The 14,202-nt window shown below is 46.4% G+C and overlaps 1 protein-coding gene across 1 annotated transcript; it reads right to left on the minus strand.

Moving 5' to 3' along the window:
* Positions 1 to 252: 252 nt before the first annotated feature.
* On the minus strand, positions 253 to 13,365 carry LOC311140325 (uncharacterized protein). Its single transcript, XM_084175337.1, has 15 exons — positions 12,759 to 13,365; positions 7,616 to 11,862; positions 6,033 to 6,081; positions 5,724 to 5,773; positions 4,201 to 4,619; positions 3,848 to 4,008; positions 3,552 to 3,704; positions 3,245 to 3,374; positions 3,017 to 3,091; positions 2,819 to 2,908; positions 2,533 to 2,675; positions 2,243 to 2,386; positions 2,056 to 2,126; positions 1,839 to 1,943; positions 253 to 1,584 (listed from the first exon to the last, which is right to left on the minus strand). The coding sequence occupies exons 2-15, from the start codon at positions 11,838 to 11,840 to the stop codon at positions 1,442 to 1,444; spliced, it is 5,958 nt and encodes a 1,985-aa protein (XP_084031463.1). The 5' UTR covers positions 11,841 to 11,862; positions 12,759 to 13,365; the 3' UTR covers positions 253 to 1,441.
* Positions 13,366 to 14,202: the final 837 nt, after the last annotated feature.

Here is a 14,202-nt window from a genome sequence, read left to right on the forward strand (position 1 = left end):
CTACGTGCCAGACGTTGCATACGTGCCAGACGTTGCATACGATGTGTCCTGTAAAAAGTACACTTTAAGTCAGGGCTGAAAACATAGTTGTGTTCAGTCTATCCAAGTCCGTTGACCAGGGTCTACTATTGATTTAAGGCCAAAAGTCCTTAATGTAGGCAAAGTTCTCCTGCTGTTCCAATTTCACTATTTGCTATCAAAAACAATAGTCAGAAAATGAATAAAGTATTTCACACAGGCCTACATTAATTTATAGGTGGAGGACCATTAATATTCATGAGAATCATCCTTTATTTCCAAAGCATACTTTCTCAGTCTGCTCAACACAGACAGAACATATTATTTTGATCATTGTACCTCTTTTGCCATAAAATTGTGTATGCAGTCCTGGGAATGTATTGCACTTCAATTGTACTTACAGCACTTTCAACATTCTTAACAATGTGCATACAACCACTCTCTTTATCTCCTACTCTTCTGTATCTCAAGGGGGATTAAGTACCCTTGCCTGGCTACTCAAACTCCTTGTTCCAGCCAAACCCTACGCCATGCCCACGGACATTCGTTTCTTCTACACAATGAGTTTGGATCTGAGTACCTCCCCGACGATTTCTAGAAAGCAAACACATTATAACCATTCTGATTGGTCCCAGAAACCAATGGGTTGGGAAGAGCCAGAGCACATGTGGGTAAAGCTGCGCAAATTTTTTTTGTCATTGGCTTTGATACTCTGATTGGGTAAAGATTATCCAATCGCTGATTACTTTGTTTAGTACAACACCCCTCATTTTGATGTCACCACAAACGACTTCAACAATGGCAGTCTTAGACTGAAGTATGTAGCGAACATAGAGCAGTGGAATAATTCAGTTTGAGTCGTCATCCAATAAGTACCCACCATAAAAGTAATTTATGAAAATCTTTGTAATAAACACAAATAATAAATTGACCTGAATATATAGAAACATTTTATTTAAAGACAAATTTCCCTTTAATATAACCTCTATTGCAAAACACTCCCGTCCACTGACATGGTGTATCGTACCATGTATTTACAGTCTTAGATGGCTGATTTCCAATACAGCCTGTAGCCGTCCATCGACTTTCATTGCCAGGGTTTGATTTACAAGGCTACCCTAGACACTCCCAGGCACCTCCAAAAGCCTTCCAACTATTTACGTTGGCACTCCTGTAAGTGTTACAGGTATTCATGTCAGTCCAGTGCCTCTCTCTAAGGCACCCCCGTCTAAGGCACCCCCTCTAAAGCCATTCATCCCCTTGCCGTTCATCCCCAATAAGCAGGGTGAGGCCGGGAGGGACAACTCCAGTCTGAAACACTATGTTTCATCCACTGTCCAAATCCACAGGACCACAGTAACTCCACTCCATTGATACACAGTGACTGGGATTCCCCCAGTGCAGTCAGGCAGTGGTTGGTTGGTCATATTGCAGCCGTGGCTGTGGTAATTTTGAGAGCATCCAGCAGGTTGCGCTGTCGGACCCTGAGGCTGGCTATGGTTTCCAAATGGGACTCAGGAGTCCATCCTCTGTGTCTGTCTGACAGCCTGGTCCCCTCCACCCAACCTGAGGAACGACAGAGAGAGAGAGAGAGAGAGAGAGAGAGAGAGCGAGAGATATAGATTGAGATAGAGAGGGAGAGCGAGAGAGGGAAACGGGGAGAAAGAGGGGGAGAGGAAAGAGGAGGGAGAGAAGGGAAAGAGTTTTAAGAAAAAGCAACTAAAAAAGTAACACATTTTCAGCACACAAAAACACTGAGGTATGGAGATGTTGTGTATTCCCACAACCAATCAGGGAGTGGGTGGTTCTGTCCTCCTTACCGTCGCTGCTCTGCTGGTGGACCAGAATGACCTCAGCTTTCTCCAGGGACAGCTCGTCTGATTGGTGGGCAACGAAGGCTCGGATGCACTGCATCTGTGTGAAGTCTGTGAGTGGGAGAGAGGGTCAGAGGTCAAATACAGCAGGGTCATGAGGGTCAAGATATCACTACTGTCTGGCCATGCTAGGCTGGATGGCAATATAGCCATTTTTACCCACCTTGTGCTGCAGAGTAGTCAATAACAGGATGGGGCCTGGAGACAGCTGAGATCCAACGCAGTTTGTCACCTCTGAAAGATCACAAGAAAACACACTTTTTAGACACACCTGTGGATTACATTACTCTCACTCTTTGTAACACACGCACAGGCACACACTCACACACACACAACCCTCTCTGTCTTACTGTGTGTCGGTGCTAAGTAGCAGGGCTTTCTTGTTGAGGTAGAGGCGGAACAGGTTCTTCTGTAGAGAGTGCAGTTTGACCCGACAGTTCTCAGCACGCAGCTCTGACACTGGAGCATGGTCTATCACCGTGAACCTGCCCCCTCTAGAGCGAGGGAGGAGAAAAGGAGTGGAGAGGAGAGTTAATAATGCCCAATGATGAGAACATTGAAAAACGTATCAATAAAAAGTGATATCAGTCTAGATTTCCTAATGCTTGGTTTGCTTTGATTGTTGTCTGAGGGGACTCACTCTTTGTGCAGTGACAGCAGCAGGTAGTCATTGAAGAGGTGCAGGTAGACACTCCTCTCTGTCTCCCTTAGAGAGAAATCCATCATCTCAGTCACTGGTCCCTCTCTCACCAGCCTACGAGACTGACTGACCAGGGGGAGAGTCTACAACACACATACGTTAAACTCGGTTAAAGCTTGCTGCTGTACTTGTATTGTAACTTGTTATTGTGATCAGTTCAACACAGATATGTTCAAGGGACAGCATGTAAAGCAGGGGATCATGGCAGATGTAGTTTATTACTCACCCTGCATTCAAAGTCCACTCTGGCACTGAGAGAGACCAGCGACTCAATGCTCTTCATCTGAGTAATACTATCATTGCTCTCCTGGATCAACTGAAGGACAGAGGGAGAGAAGAGAGATGGTTAACAAGTGTGTTATCTCTTGGCTACATCATGTAACAGTGCACCACCAGAAGGAGGGGAGGGGGTGGGGTTACATACCCTCTCCAGTAGCTTCATAGCTTTGATGGCCTGGACCTCCTCCTCTGTGTCTTGGGCTGTTCTCTTCACAATGTTCTGAGATAAAAAGACAAAGAGAAATGGAGGGAATGAGAGAGATTGAGAAGGGGAGAATGAGACCGTGTTGAAGAGAGGATTATAAGGAGTCACATACTTAGATTGTGCACTTAAAACATACACACACGTACAGAAACAGTCACACACACACACCTGCACAAGGAGCTTGATTCGTGTGATCCTCTGGAAGGGGAGGATGAGGAAGGAGCGAAGAGGAAGACGCTGACACACTGCACTGCGTTCCAACTTCTCCACTACCCGCCTGAACCCTTGGTTCTCATCCCTGCAAGGCAGATAGAGAGAGAGAGAGAGAGATAAAGAGAGAGAGAGAGAGAGAGAGAGAGAGAAATAATGTGATGTGCTGTTTGTAAGTCAACGTAAACACATATAAATGTGCAGTAATACAAAGAGTCTGTCAGAAAGAGTCTGTCCAATCAGTGAACAGTGGGGGAGGACTCACATGAGTCTCTGGTAAGTGGCATCCTGATATGATTGGTTGGTGAGGTAGGGCACGTAGACCTTCTTGAAGCGTTGACAGTGGCGAGCGATGATGTCGCACACGGTGAAGTGCATCATATCAGATTCCACCCTCTCTTCCAGCTTCAACAGAAAACTAAGAGAACAACAAATACAGAGAAAGACTATGAGGTAAACGTTGACAGAAAAAGAGAAAGAGGGGCTTAGAGAGAGCCCATGACCTTCAGCCTGTAGGTTTGCTAGTTTGAGGAACAAACAAATAAGTCCCAGTCCTCTCACCTGTGGCTGATGGCTCGGACGTCGGCCAGCCTGGAGAACAGCCAGTTCCTGTCCTGAGTAGTCAACAGCTCCCCGAGCTGCTTAGACTTGACAAAGTGGTCCACCACGATGTCCAGACTACGACAGTACGACGCTTCCGAAGTTACAACCTCAAACTGCACCTGACAGGAAGAAGAAAAAAAGAGGAGTGGTAGGAGAGGGGGAGATTACAAGCACTGTTCCAACTACCCCGAGAACCCACAGATCCAGGCTCCAGAAAATCAACATTAGCTACTAGGCAACTGGCAAATGTCATCATCGACATCGCTGGTTGAAGGGTCAACTGTTGTCCTGCTGTGTTAGTTTTTGTTTACCTCCTGCAGGCGTCTCTGGTCTTCAGTCAGCTCCCCAAACTTAGCACTGTTCCTGACCTCAGGGATCTCCTGCCACAGGCTTGGGGACTGGGTGAGGGAGATGGAGAGGCGGGGAGAGGAAGGCCTGGCTGGGGGGGCCGGCGTGGCCGGGCGGGCCTGGGGCGGCTGTGGTAGGGGCAGGAACTTGGCGCTGGTGCCACTGGACGTAGAGCCAGAGTGGGACAGAGAGTGGGGGTGGATGACTGGGGGGAGACAGGGTAAGGGTCTGCGGGCAGGAGGGAGCGAGGGGGCCAGGGAGGAGGGTACGGGGGACAGGGGGACAGGGAGCTCCTCGTAGATGGAGAGGGTGTCAGAGCAAGACTGACTAAGGATCTCCCTGTTCTGAGCCGTCTCACTGTACTGCTGGTAGAGCTGGGAATCTGAAAGGAGGTAGGGGGAAGAGGAGGTAGAGGGAAGAGAGAGAAAGGAGGAGAGGTGGAGGGGAGGCAAAGAGAGGGGAAGAGAGAGATGAGTAGAGTAAGAGAGAGAGAAAAGTTAAGACAGGGACAGAATGGGTATAGATGAAGAGGACGAGTGAGAGAGTGGCAGAGAAAGAGAGCAAAGGACAAAGTGGAAGACAGTAAGAGGACAGTGAGAAGAAAAACAGAGTTAGGGGAGAAATATCAAGAGAGGGAAAGGTAGAGAGAGACAGAGAAGTGGGTTAGCCAGAGTGTATGGTTTACATTTTACATTCCCCCTACATACACTTCTTGGAATGTTATGTTATAGCAGCGGCAGCTGGTTTTTATTGGAGTAAAGAGATATGAATACCTGTACAAACCTGCCTGTGGCCCTGGAGTGTGCGCACACACACACACACACACACACACACACACACACACACACACACACACACACACACACACACACACACAACTGCCCCATTTCATACAATTACACATTGACTCATAGGCCTGCAAACCTGCTGCAATTTTGGTATGTTTAAATTATTGGGTTGGAAGCAGAACTGAAAATGAAACCCTACAGTTTATAGGTTCCATGGAGGAAAACTACAACATGTTTGAACTGGAAAATAATCTGGGAAAATACAGAAAGGGATCAAGCATGCACTGTATACATGAGTAAGCCATTCACAGGAAGAAGTCTGTCTAGGGACTCACAGTACACTGCTATACAGTCATATCTAGTCCCAGATTCAATCTGTCTGTGGACACGTTTCATTAACAGCACCTTTACTGGTAGATGAAATCTGTCTGTGGAAGTATCTTGTTTGATTTTACTGACTTTTTCATTTCAAATTACAAGGAGCGTAGTTAACCTAGAAATAAATGTGCCTTCACAGATTCCATACCCACATAGCCATAAACACAGACTAGCTCTCTCTGCTCATTGTAGCATACAAGGTGCTATTGAACTAATATTAATACATATAAAATACATTTCAGAGAAGTGGATGTGTGAAAGTGCATGTGAGTGCCACAGGGATGAAGGAGAGAAAAGAGAGGTAGAGCAGAGATACTCACTGTAAAATTTGGAGTTCCTCCTAGCCATTCCGATGGTATTCGTGACATTCCTGTACAGAGGGAGAGGCAGGAGTCAGGACAGGGAATCGTCAACACTTCATCTACAGAAGTAGTGTGGTGCATTTTATCTCTACTCTTTTAACTCAGGCACTAACACAGCCTAGTGTTAGGGTTAAATGGCAGACTGACTCTATACATGGCAAGTGGCCATAAAATATGACAATGTAATAAAAATGCAATGTCACTGTGGTAGCCCAGTGCACTAACATAACATATGCCCCCTCCCTCCCCCTCCTATCTTCTACTCACCTCAGGTCCACGTCTCCCCAGTTGAAGCTCACCTCCTCCTCATCATCAACTGGAAGCAGAACATATTGGTTCCAGTGTAGTCCAGAGAGATAGAGCAACATAACCCAATAATGTAATATACTTTGGCTCAGAACAGTACAGGCAGAGCAGGTTTTGTTACAGAAACAAGGATTAGTTTGTTTGCTAAACTCCCCTAGCTGCGCTCCTCTCTAGACAGAACGTACTGAAGTGAAGACAGAGCTGGGATAGAATAGATAGAAGAGTCAAGGAAGAAGAATGAGTAATGGTTCCAGACACTCTAACCCAGCCTATTTATTGCGAGATTCTGGAATTGCCACACTGTCCCCAACTCCACTTTCCTCCTCCCTTTCTCCTGCCCCCTTCTCATGTCAGTGACTCAGGTAATGGCAGTTTCTTGTAAGTCTCCTCATAATGAACTGATGAGAAATTCACAATTCAAGATTAAAGGAAATTTAAACGGCAAAACAGAAGTCCACAGTTGTGGTAAGGTTGGGTTAGTTAGCATCAGAGGTTGGATCTCCTTAAGATTTCTGTGAAATCCCACATGAAAAAATACTACAGTACTATAGAATACTACATTACTTACGATACAATTCTGTAATAAACTGTAGAATACTATACTACACACTGTAGTATCCCTCGATCATGTGTAGTACTTACTATAGAATGTTGTAGTATACTGTAGAATACTATAGTAAATACTACAGTATTATCCAGAGAAAAATACTGTAGTAAATACTACGGTAATGTCCACAAAAACACTAGTCAGCAAAAACACCACAGTAAATACTACAGTATATTACAATTAGAAAAAAAACACTACATGAATTACTTTAGTATATACTACAGTTATTTTACTACAGTATTTATACTATAGTTAACTGTAAATACTACAGTATATTACAGTATACTACAGTAAATACTACAGTATTCCATGTAGTCCGCAAAACACTAGAGCGAATACTACAGTAAAGTTTGCAAAAAACCCTACAGTGAATACTTAAGCAATAAGACCCGAGGGGGAGTGGTATATGGCTAATATACCATAGCTAAGGGCTGTTCTTATGCAGGACGCAACGAGGAGTGCCTGGATACAGCCCTTAGCTGTGGTATATTGGCCATATACCACAAACCCCTGAGGTACCTTATTGCTATTATAAACTCGTTACCAATGTAATTAGAACAGTAAAAAGTAATTTTTTGTCATACCCGTGTTAGACAGTCTGATATACCACGGCTTTCAGACAATCAGCATTCAGGGCTCGATCCACCCGGTTTATAATATAGTATTTATACCATAGTATACTATAGTATTTTTTCATGTGGGTATCAATCACTAGGAATTAACGTTTGTTTGTATAACAGTCTTCAAATAAAAAAGTATGAACTCTTCTGTCTGGCGTTCTAAAAGGTTAGGTTAGGTTGACAAAATTAGATGATTTGAGATCATGAAATTAGTTGAGTATTAAGATCATAATTAGGTTATTCTAATGTTAATCTGTGTTAGGTATTGAGTTGCTTTTCTCTTGATTTATTCCTCCGTCTCTTTCTGTCTGTCTCACCTGACGCATGGAATATTCTCGTTCTGCGATCCCTCGCAACTCCTCCTCCTTCTTCTTCTTCCTCGTTTCTTCTTTCTGTTGTCTTGCGGAACCCCCGCCTCCTATACCGAACATCGGTGCCCAAATCTTGGAAACTACAAGTGCTCTTCACCCCCCCACCTCCCGTTGTTTTACTCTCTTCCTTGCCCTCCCCCATCCTCTCCTCTTCCCCTCCTACCCTCTTCTCTGCCTCCCCTTCCAGTTTCCTCTCCTCAGTCGCTTCTCCCAATTTCCCCCTGTCCTCGGCCCCATCCTCTATCCTCCTTTCCTGCTTCCCCTCTACCACACTATTCTCTTCCCCCTCTCCCACAGTCCTCGCTTTCTCCCCTTCTTCCTCCATCTTTTCCTCTATGGTGGTAATAGGTTGTTCTGAGTCAGGGTTGTATATAAGGCTGGGGCAGCTGGTTGGTTTGTACAGGGTGTTGCTCACAGAGAGAAACAGATCTTCCTCTTTCTGGGCATGCGCTTCTTTCTCTGCATCCAGTATATGAACCTTGTCCCCAACTTCACCCCCTTTCTCCATCTCACCCTCATCCTCTGTCACCATCTCTACCTGGATATGTATATGACTGTCTGTTTGTCTCTCCGTACACACATTGTTACCCTCCACCTCCTCTCCCTGTCTGTCTGTAGGTGTGTCACCATGAGTAGTGTCTAGGGTTATAGCAGCATGCGTGTCTGTGGGTGCGCCATCACCAAGCATAGCTTTGAGAGCCTCAGCATGCATGTCTGCTAGTTTCTCCCCTGTACCTCTCTCATCCACCACCTTCCCTGGCTCTGCCTCCCGCTCAGCCAGCTCCGCCTCCACCGACTTCCTACCACACTTCGTCCGCTTATGAACCGTGGCGTAGACGGGTGATGCTCCTCCCCCCTCTGGCGTCTCGTCTTTTTCTTCCTCTATCTCCTCTTCTACCCTCTCGGTCCCTCTCTCAGTCTGGCTGACCTCTTGACCTCCCTGTGACTCTGGCTGGGGGTCGCCGAGGGCGTGTTCCTCCGAGCAGCCAAGGATCTCGCTCAATACGTCATTGGCCCACTTCATGTGTGAGGCCTGGGAATGGCGCTTGGCCTCCTCTTCTGTGCTCCAGGCTCCACTTATACGGATCTGGATGGCCACAGCTTCCTCTGGGCTCATCACTCCAGGGTTATTCTGGTCAGAGGTGGCTTGGTCAACTACAGAGATCCCATGCTGGAGGTACTCTCCACTGGGGTGTGATGATGGACCCATCTCTGGTTCTGTCCTCCTTCTGTCTGTTGGGTCCCTCTCTCTTGTGTCTGTGTACTCTTTATGTCTTTCTCTCCACTCTTTGAGGAGTTTTTCGGTCTCAGAGTTCCTCCTTCGGTCTATCTCAGCGTATGGGTTCTCCTCCATGACCTTCAGTCGTTCTCCGCTCTCTCGTTCTAGGGTGGCGTGACTGACATCCACTATGGAGCTCTCTTCTGTGTCTGTTCTCTCCACCTTTGGCACGTGGATCTCATCCCTCACTCTTTTTCTCTCATCCTCTGCCCCTTGGTCTCCATCTCTGGAAGGGTCATCATGAGGGAGGTGTGTGATGTCACCACTGTCACTATGACCATATCCAGGATTTTGATTGGTCGGCTCTGATTCCATGTCACCCAGGACCTCGGTCTGATTGGGTATTGACCTGGGCAGTGTTTGTCCAATCACACAGAACACGTAGGTGGGTTGCTTCTTCCCCTTTCCGTCATTCACCTCTCCCTCCACTGCATCTTCCTTTTGCTCTGTCCGTTCTTCTGTTATTTCTCTCTCTCTTTCATGTCTTCTCCGTCCACCTCTCTCCATCTCTCCCTCGCTCCCCTGAAAGCCAACAGGTTGCCTGGCAACATGATTAGCAATCCCAACTTCCAAGAATTCCTTGCAGTCCTCAAACTCCTCTTCTCCACCGCTGGACACAGTGAAAAAGCCGTCCTCAGAGGAAGGGATTCTACCCCTCTCTCCTTCCCACTCTCTCTCACTTCCTCCCTCGCGCTCGGAGTGTGCATATCTATCACTTCCTCCTTCTTCCTCTCTGTCACCCTCTGTCACATTCTCTCTCTCTGTCTCCCTGTCCCTCTGCCAGCGTTCCTCTCTCTCTCCATCGCTATAAGTCTGGTGTTCCTCTCCTCTGCTATCACTCCTTCTCCAGGCTTCTGTCTCATCGTCTTCATCTACATTTAACTCTATCTCTGTTTCTCCCCCTGTCCCTCGCTCCAAATACCTCTCTCTCCCTCCCTCCCTCTCAGTTTCTCTCTCTCCGTCTATGGACATTCTTTGTTCCGCTGACCTATCCTCTTGTCCATCTCCCTCTGTCTTCCTTTCTTTTTCTCCGCCTGTCCTTTGTTCCACGGATCTGTCCTCTTCTTCACTTCTCTCTCTCCATCTGTTCATGTGCCTGTCTCGGTCTCTCTCTATAACCTCATCCTCTACAGAGGAGTCTTTGTTATATCTGACCCTCTGTGGTTCTAACCACATCTTCCGCTGCTCAGGGCGCTTCGTCTCCTCCTCTCTTGCTTCTCTACCCTTCACTCTATCGCTACGCTCTCTCTGCCCCCTGTCCACATCCTTCTCTACCTCTGACTCTTTCTCTTCATGACTGTTTCTTCCTCTTCTCCTGTTTCTTTCGCTCTCTATGTCACTGCTCCATTCTCCGCTGCTCTGGACTCGTGGTGGCACCCTTGGGGCTGTCTCACTCTGCGATCGGCTACCTCCGTCTGCTCCTCCCTCCCTTTTGGGATCTGTCTCTCGGTCTCTCTTCTCCCTGCGCCTCCTCTCTTCATCCTCCCCCTTGGAATATATGTCTCTCTCTCTGAATCTCTCTCCGTCCATCCGCTTCCCTCTCTTTCCTGTTACATTAGGCTGTGTTCCCTCCCTCTCTTTCTCCGGGTCCCTCCTTTCCCTTGGTCCGTCCTCTCGCCTGCCTCCTTCTCTCACCCCATCCCTCTCTCTCTCCACTTCCCTCGCTTTTCTCCTGTCCCTCTCTCTGTATTTCTCCATGTCCCTCTCTCCATCCCTGTCCCTGCCCCCGTCCCTCACTCTCTGTCTATAAGCATCTCTCCCTCCATCCCTCTCTCTGTACATCTCCCCCCCTCGCCATTTCTGTCTCTCCTTCTCTTTCTCCCTCACTCTATCCCATGCTGCGTTCCCCTCATTGTCCCCCTCACTTTTACTGTGCGGATGTTTCAGTTCTCTTCTGTTGTCATCCCTCACTCTCTCTTTCCACTTCTCTCCATCACTGTCTCCCTCGCTCCTGGTGTCCCTCTGTCCCTCTCTATTTCCTTCCCTCCTTCCATCCCTGCCCTCTTTATCCGAATAGTTCTGTGAATCTCCCTCTCTCCCTCTAACTTCCCTTTCTCCCTGCCAGAGTTTTGGCCTTTCTCTCTCTCCATCCATATACCTCTCTCTTTTGCTCCATAGGTCATTGCCCTTTGAGTCCCTCTCTCTCCTCCTTTCTCTGAAATCTGGGTCCGCTTCCCTCGCTCTCTCCCTCCGTCTCACTGTCTTATCATCCATGGGCCTCCCTCCATTTTTCTCTCCCTCCTCCTTTGCCCTTATTCTCTCCCTCTCTCTGTATCTTTGTAAGTCCCTCTCTGCGTCTCGATACTGCTGTATCCGTGCTGCTGTCTTTCGTTCTCTCTCCCTGTCGTCCATCTCTGTTCCCTTCTGTCTCTCCAATTGTCTCGTTCCTTCTTTCCCCACATCTTCCTCCACAAATGCACTCATTCTTCTGTCTCTCTCGTTGCTATTTCTTGTCATTCTAGGAAACGTGTCTCCTTTCTTTCTCTCCTTTTCTCTGTCTCTGTCGTTCCCGATCTCCATATTTGAAGTAGGTCTTCCGTTGGCACGTCTCTCTCCCGCTCTCCCCCTTCCTCTCTCTCTCCATTCCCTTTCCTCCTCCCTCCCTCTGGATATGGGGGCACAATCCTTCTCTCTGTTCCTCTCTCTTGGTCCAGGTTCCATCTCTTTTCTTCTATTTCTTGTTTTGTCCTTCAATCTCTCCATTTCTCTTTCTCTCCTCCATTCCTGTTCTCTGATCCTCTCCCTCTCTCTGTCTGTCAGGGCCATAGTTTCAGGTCTGGGACTTGTTTCGCGGGAGATCTGGCTGATTGGCTGAGGGTTCCGGTCGGAAGCGCTTTGATTGGATAGATTAAATGTGTCAAAGGGATTCAGACTGAGGCGTTTGGTCCCCATGGTAACATACTTTTTTCAGAACCTGAAAGATTACAATATTCTCTCATTAACTTATAATTCAAAACAATCTGGACATTCTGCAAGGATACTGCTACAACCAATATAATCACTTGAAGTAGCATCACTTTCAATCACTAAATGGGGATAAAGGAATGTTGAGATCAATGAAAATGGAAGGTGAAGAACAGCCTTAGGCACACTGTGGCCCTCAACCCCTGAAGCTGAATAGTGGCCTAGTGGCTTTACCAACCCTGACCAATGCATCACTATTAATTTATTCAACTGGGTAGTAACATGTTTTTGTCAATTACAAAGAGGTGAAGATACTGTAACTACCATACAACGCAAGTCCAAAGTGTTATAACTGTGGGTGTTATGATGATAAGAATCACAGGCAACAATGTGTTTATGCGACCAGTTTGAGACCACAGCGTCACAACCTTTGGTCAGACAACACTTAAAAAATAACCATTATAGCCAACCCTCAAAACACTTTAACTCAATGGATTATACTGCTAACTGCTTGAGTTAATTTAAAGGGAAAAGCCACTCAAAAACTATATTTTGGTAAAAATATAGTTTGAGTGGATTTTCCCTTTAAGCTTGGAGCACCAGGTATCTATACAACAACAGAGCCAACAGCAAAGTGTTGTAGAAATATAGAAACAGCCCAGCAGATTATATGACACCTGGGAACACTGATTTATTGAACGCAGCACAGCACACGTCTGCATAGCACAGTCCACATAACATCGCTCAACACACCAAATAACCCTAAAACAGGACTCTCTTACACACAATGAAAACATACATGTAACACATAAACCACTAGACAAATTAGCCATGAATCAATGTTAGAACTGTAGATTGACTGGTAGATCAGCAGAGAAACACAGTAAAGAGATCTGAGGGACTCACATGAGGTTAGTATGCCGGGGCGGTCTAGTCTCTCTTCAGCTTTCAGTTAGTTCAGTAGTGTGAACTAACAAGGATTTCAAAGTTCTATTCAATTTTAATCCAATCCTGACCCTCTGTCTCTCTCTGCATCTCTCTTCTTCTCAATCTGTCTGTCCCGCTAAAACAATGAATGTTTACGCCTCAACCTCTCCCCTCTGCTCTTCTCTCTCTCTCCTTCTCTCTCTCTCCTCCCCCCTTCCCTGCTCAAATTCCCAAACAAGTCTGAACGGATTGACACTTATCTTCACCCTCCTCTTTTTCTCTCTGACATGTCTTCACAGCCACTGTTAATTAACAGAGGAATCTGGACAAACCAAACGAAAGGCTGCTGACTTTATCCCACAAATCAATCTGTTCTCCTTCCTCCAACACTGACGTGATCAGTTACTGTTGACCCCGAGATAAGGCTTGCCGAGACTCACTCTCACTCTCTCTCTCTCTCTCTCTCTCTCTCTCTCTCTCTCTCTCTCTCTCTCTCTCTCTCTCTCTCTCTCTCTCTCTCTCTCTCTCTCTCTCTCTCTCTCTCTCTCTCCTGCTCCATTCCTCTCTCACCAAACACAGGAAGAACACCTCCTGGGTGTCTCTCCCTTTTCTGTGATTGGTTGATGCAGGATAGCCGGGTGTGTCTGCACAGCACACTTAAGGCAGGTAAGGGCTGTAGATTCTAGAATAAAGGAAGGGGGAGGGGAGGCAAAGAGGAGCGAGAACACACTCACACACTCACACAGCCACTCAGCAAACAAACACAGCCTACGCAGGCTTATAAAAACGTCCCTAACATTCCCAGGAGAAAGGAAAGCTTCCACAGAAAAGGAAAGCTAGTTCTTTGGATCACAGTAACAGGATTGGGCAATAACAGAAAAGGGAGAGGGACTATGTCAGCTGTACTGTCAGTGCTGCTAGGGCCAGGAGTTTACCCTGAACACTTGACCTGACTAGGAAACCTTGGGGCCTGAGTCATTACAAATATCAATTATTTAAGTATGCAAACAGAGTCTTTTTATTCTCCATGAGGAATTACTGGAATCTGTAAGATCACTAAATAATGTAAATCCATAAGAAAAAGTGTCAGATAAATGTATTTTAATGCTCCTCTCCATTTGTATTTTCTGGGCTGGGGTTCAATGAGGGTGGGGTGTCAGAGTGGAGGGAATCTACACCTCCTCAGGATGGGAGACAGCAATCAATGGCAATTTAATGATTCAAATAATTTTTGGGAAAGAAACTAATCATCAAGTCTGTTCCAAAATATTTGTGGAGAAGCAACTGTATTTTCACATCTGTCTGTTCCACCTCTAGATAATCCTATTGTAGCCTCATCCCATGATCAAAAATACTTGAAGTGGTGTGCTATCTTTTGTCCTTTCATGTAAATGCATGTAGGAGTGTGCTAATTAGGTTTCAG

Source organism: Coregonus lavaretus, assembly GCF_964263955.1.
Source record: "Coregonus lavaretus genome assembly, chromosome: 13".
Classification (NCBI taxonomy): domain Eukaryota; kingdom Metazoa; phylum Chordata; class Actinopteri; order Salmoniformes; family Salmonidae; genus Coregonus; species Coregonus lavaretus.

Excerpts from the sequence above, each read along its gene's own strand:
- LOC311140325 (XM_084175337.1), bottom strand. The coding sequence starts at position 11,840 with ATGGGGACCAAACGCCTCAGTCTGAATCCCTTTGACACATTTAATCTA. Across the intron at positions 5,774-6,032 it reads TGGGGAGACGTGGACCTGAG|GAATGTCACGAATACCATCG; the intron begins GTGAGTAGAAGA and ends CCCTCTGTACAG. Across the intron at positions 2,909-3,016 it reads CTATGAAGCTACTGGAGAGG|TTGATCCAGGAGAGCAATGA; the intron begins GTATGTAACCCC and ends TCTGTCCTTCAG.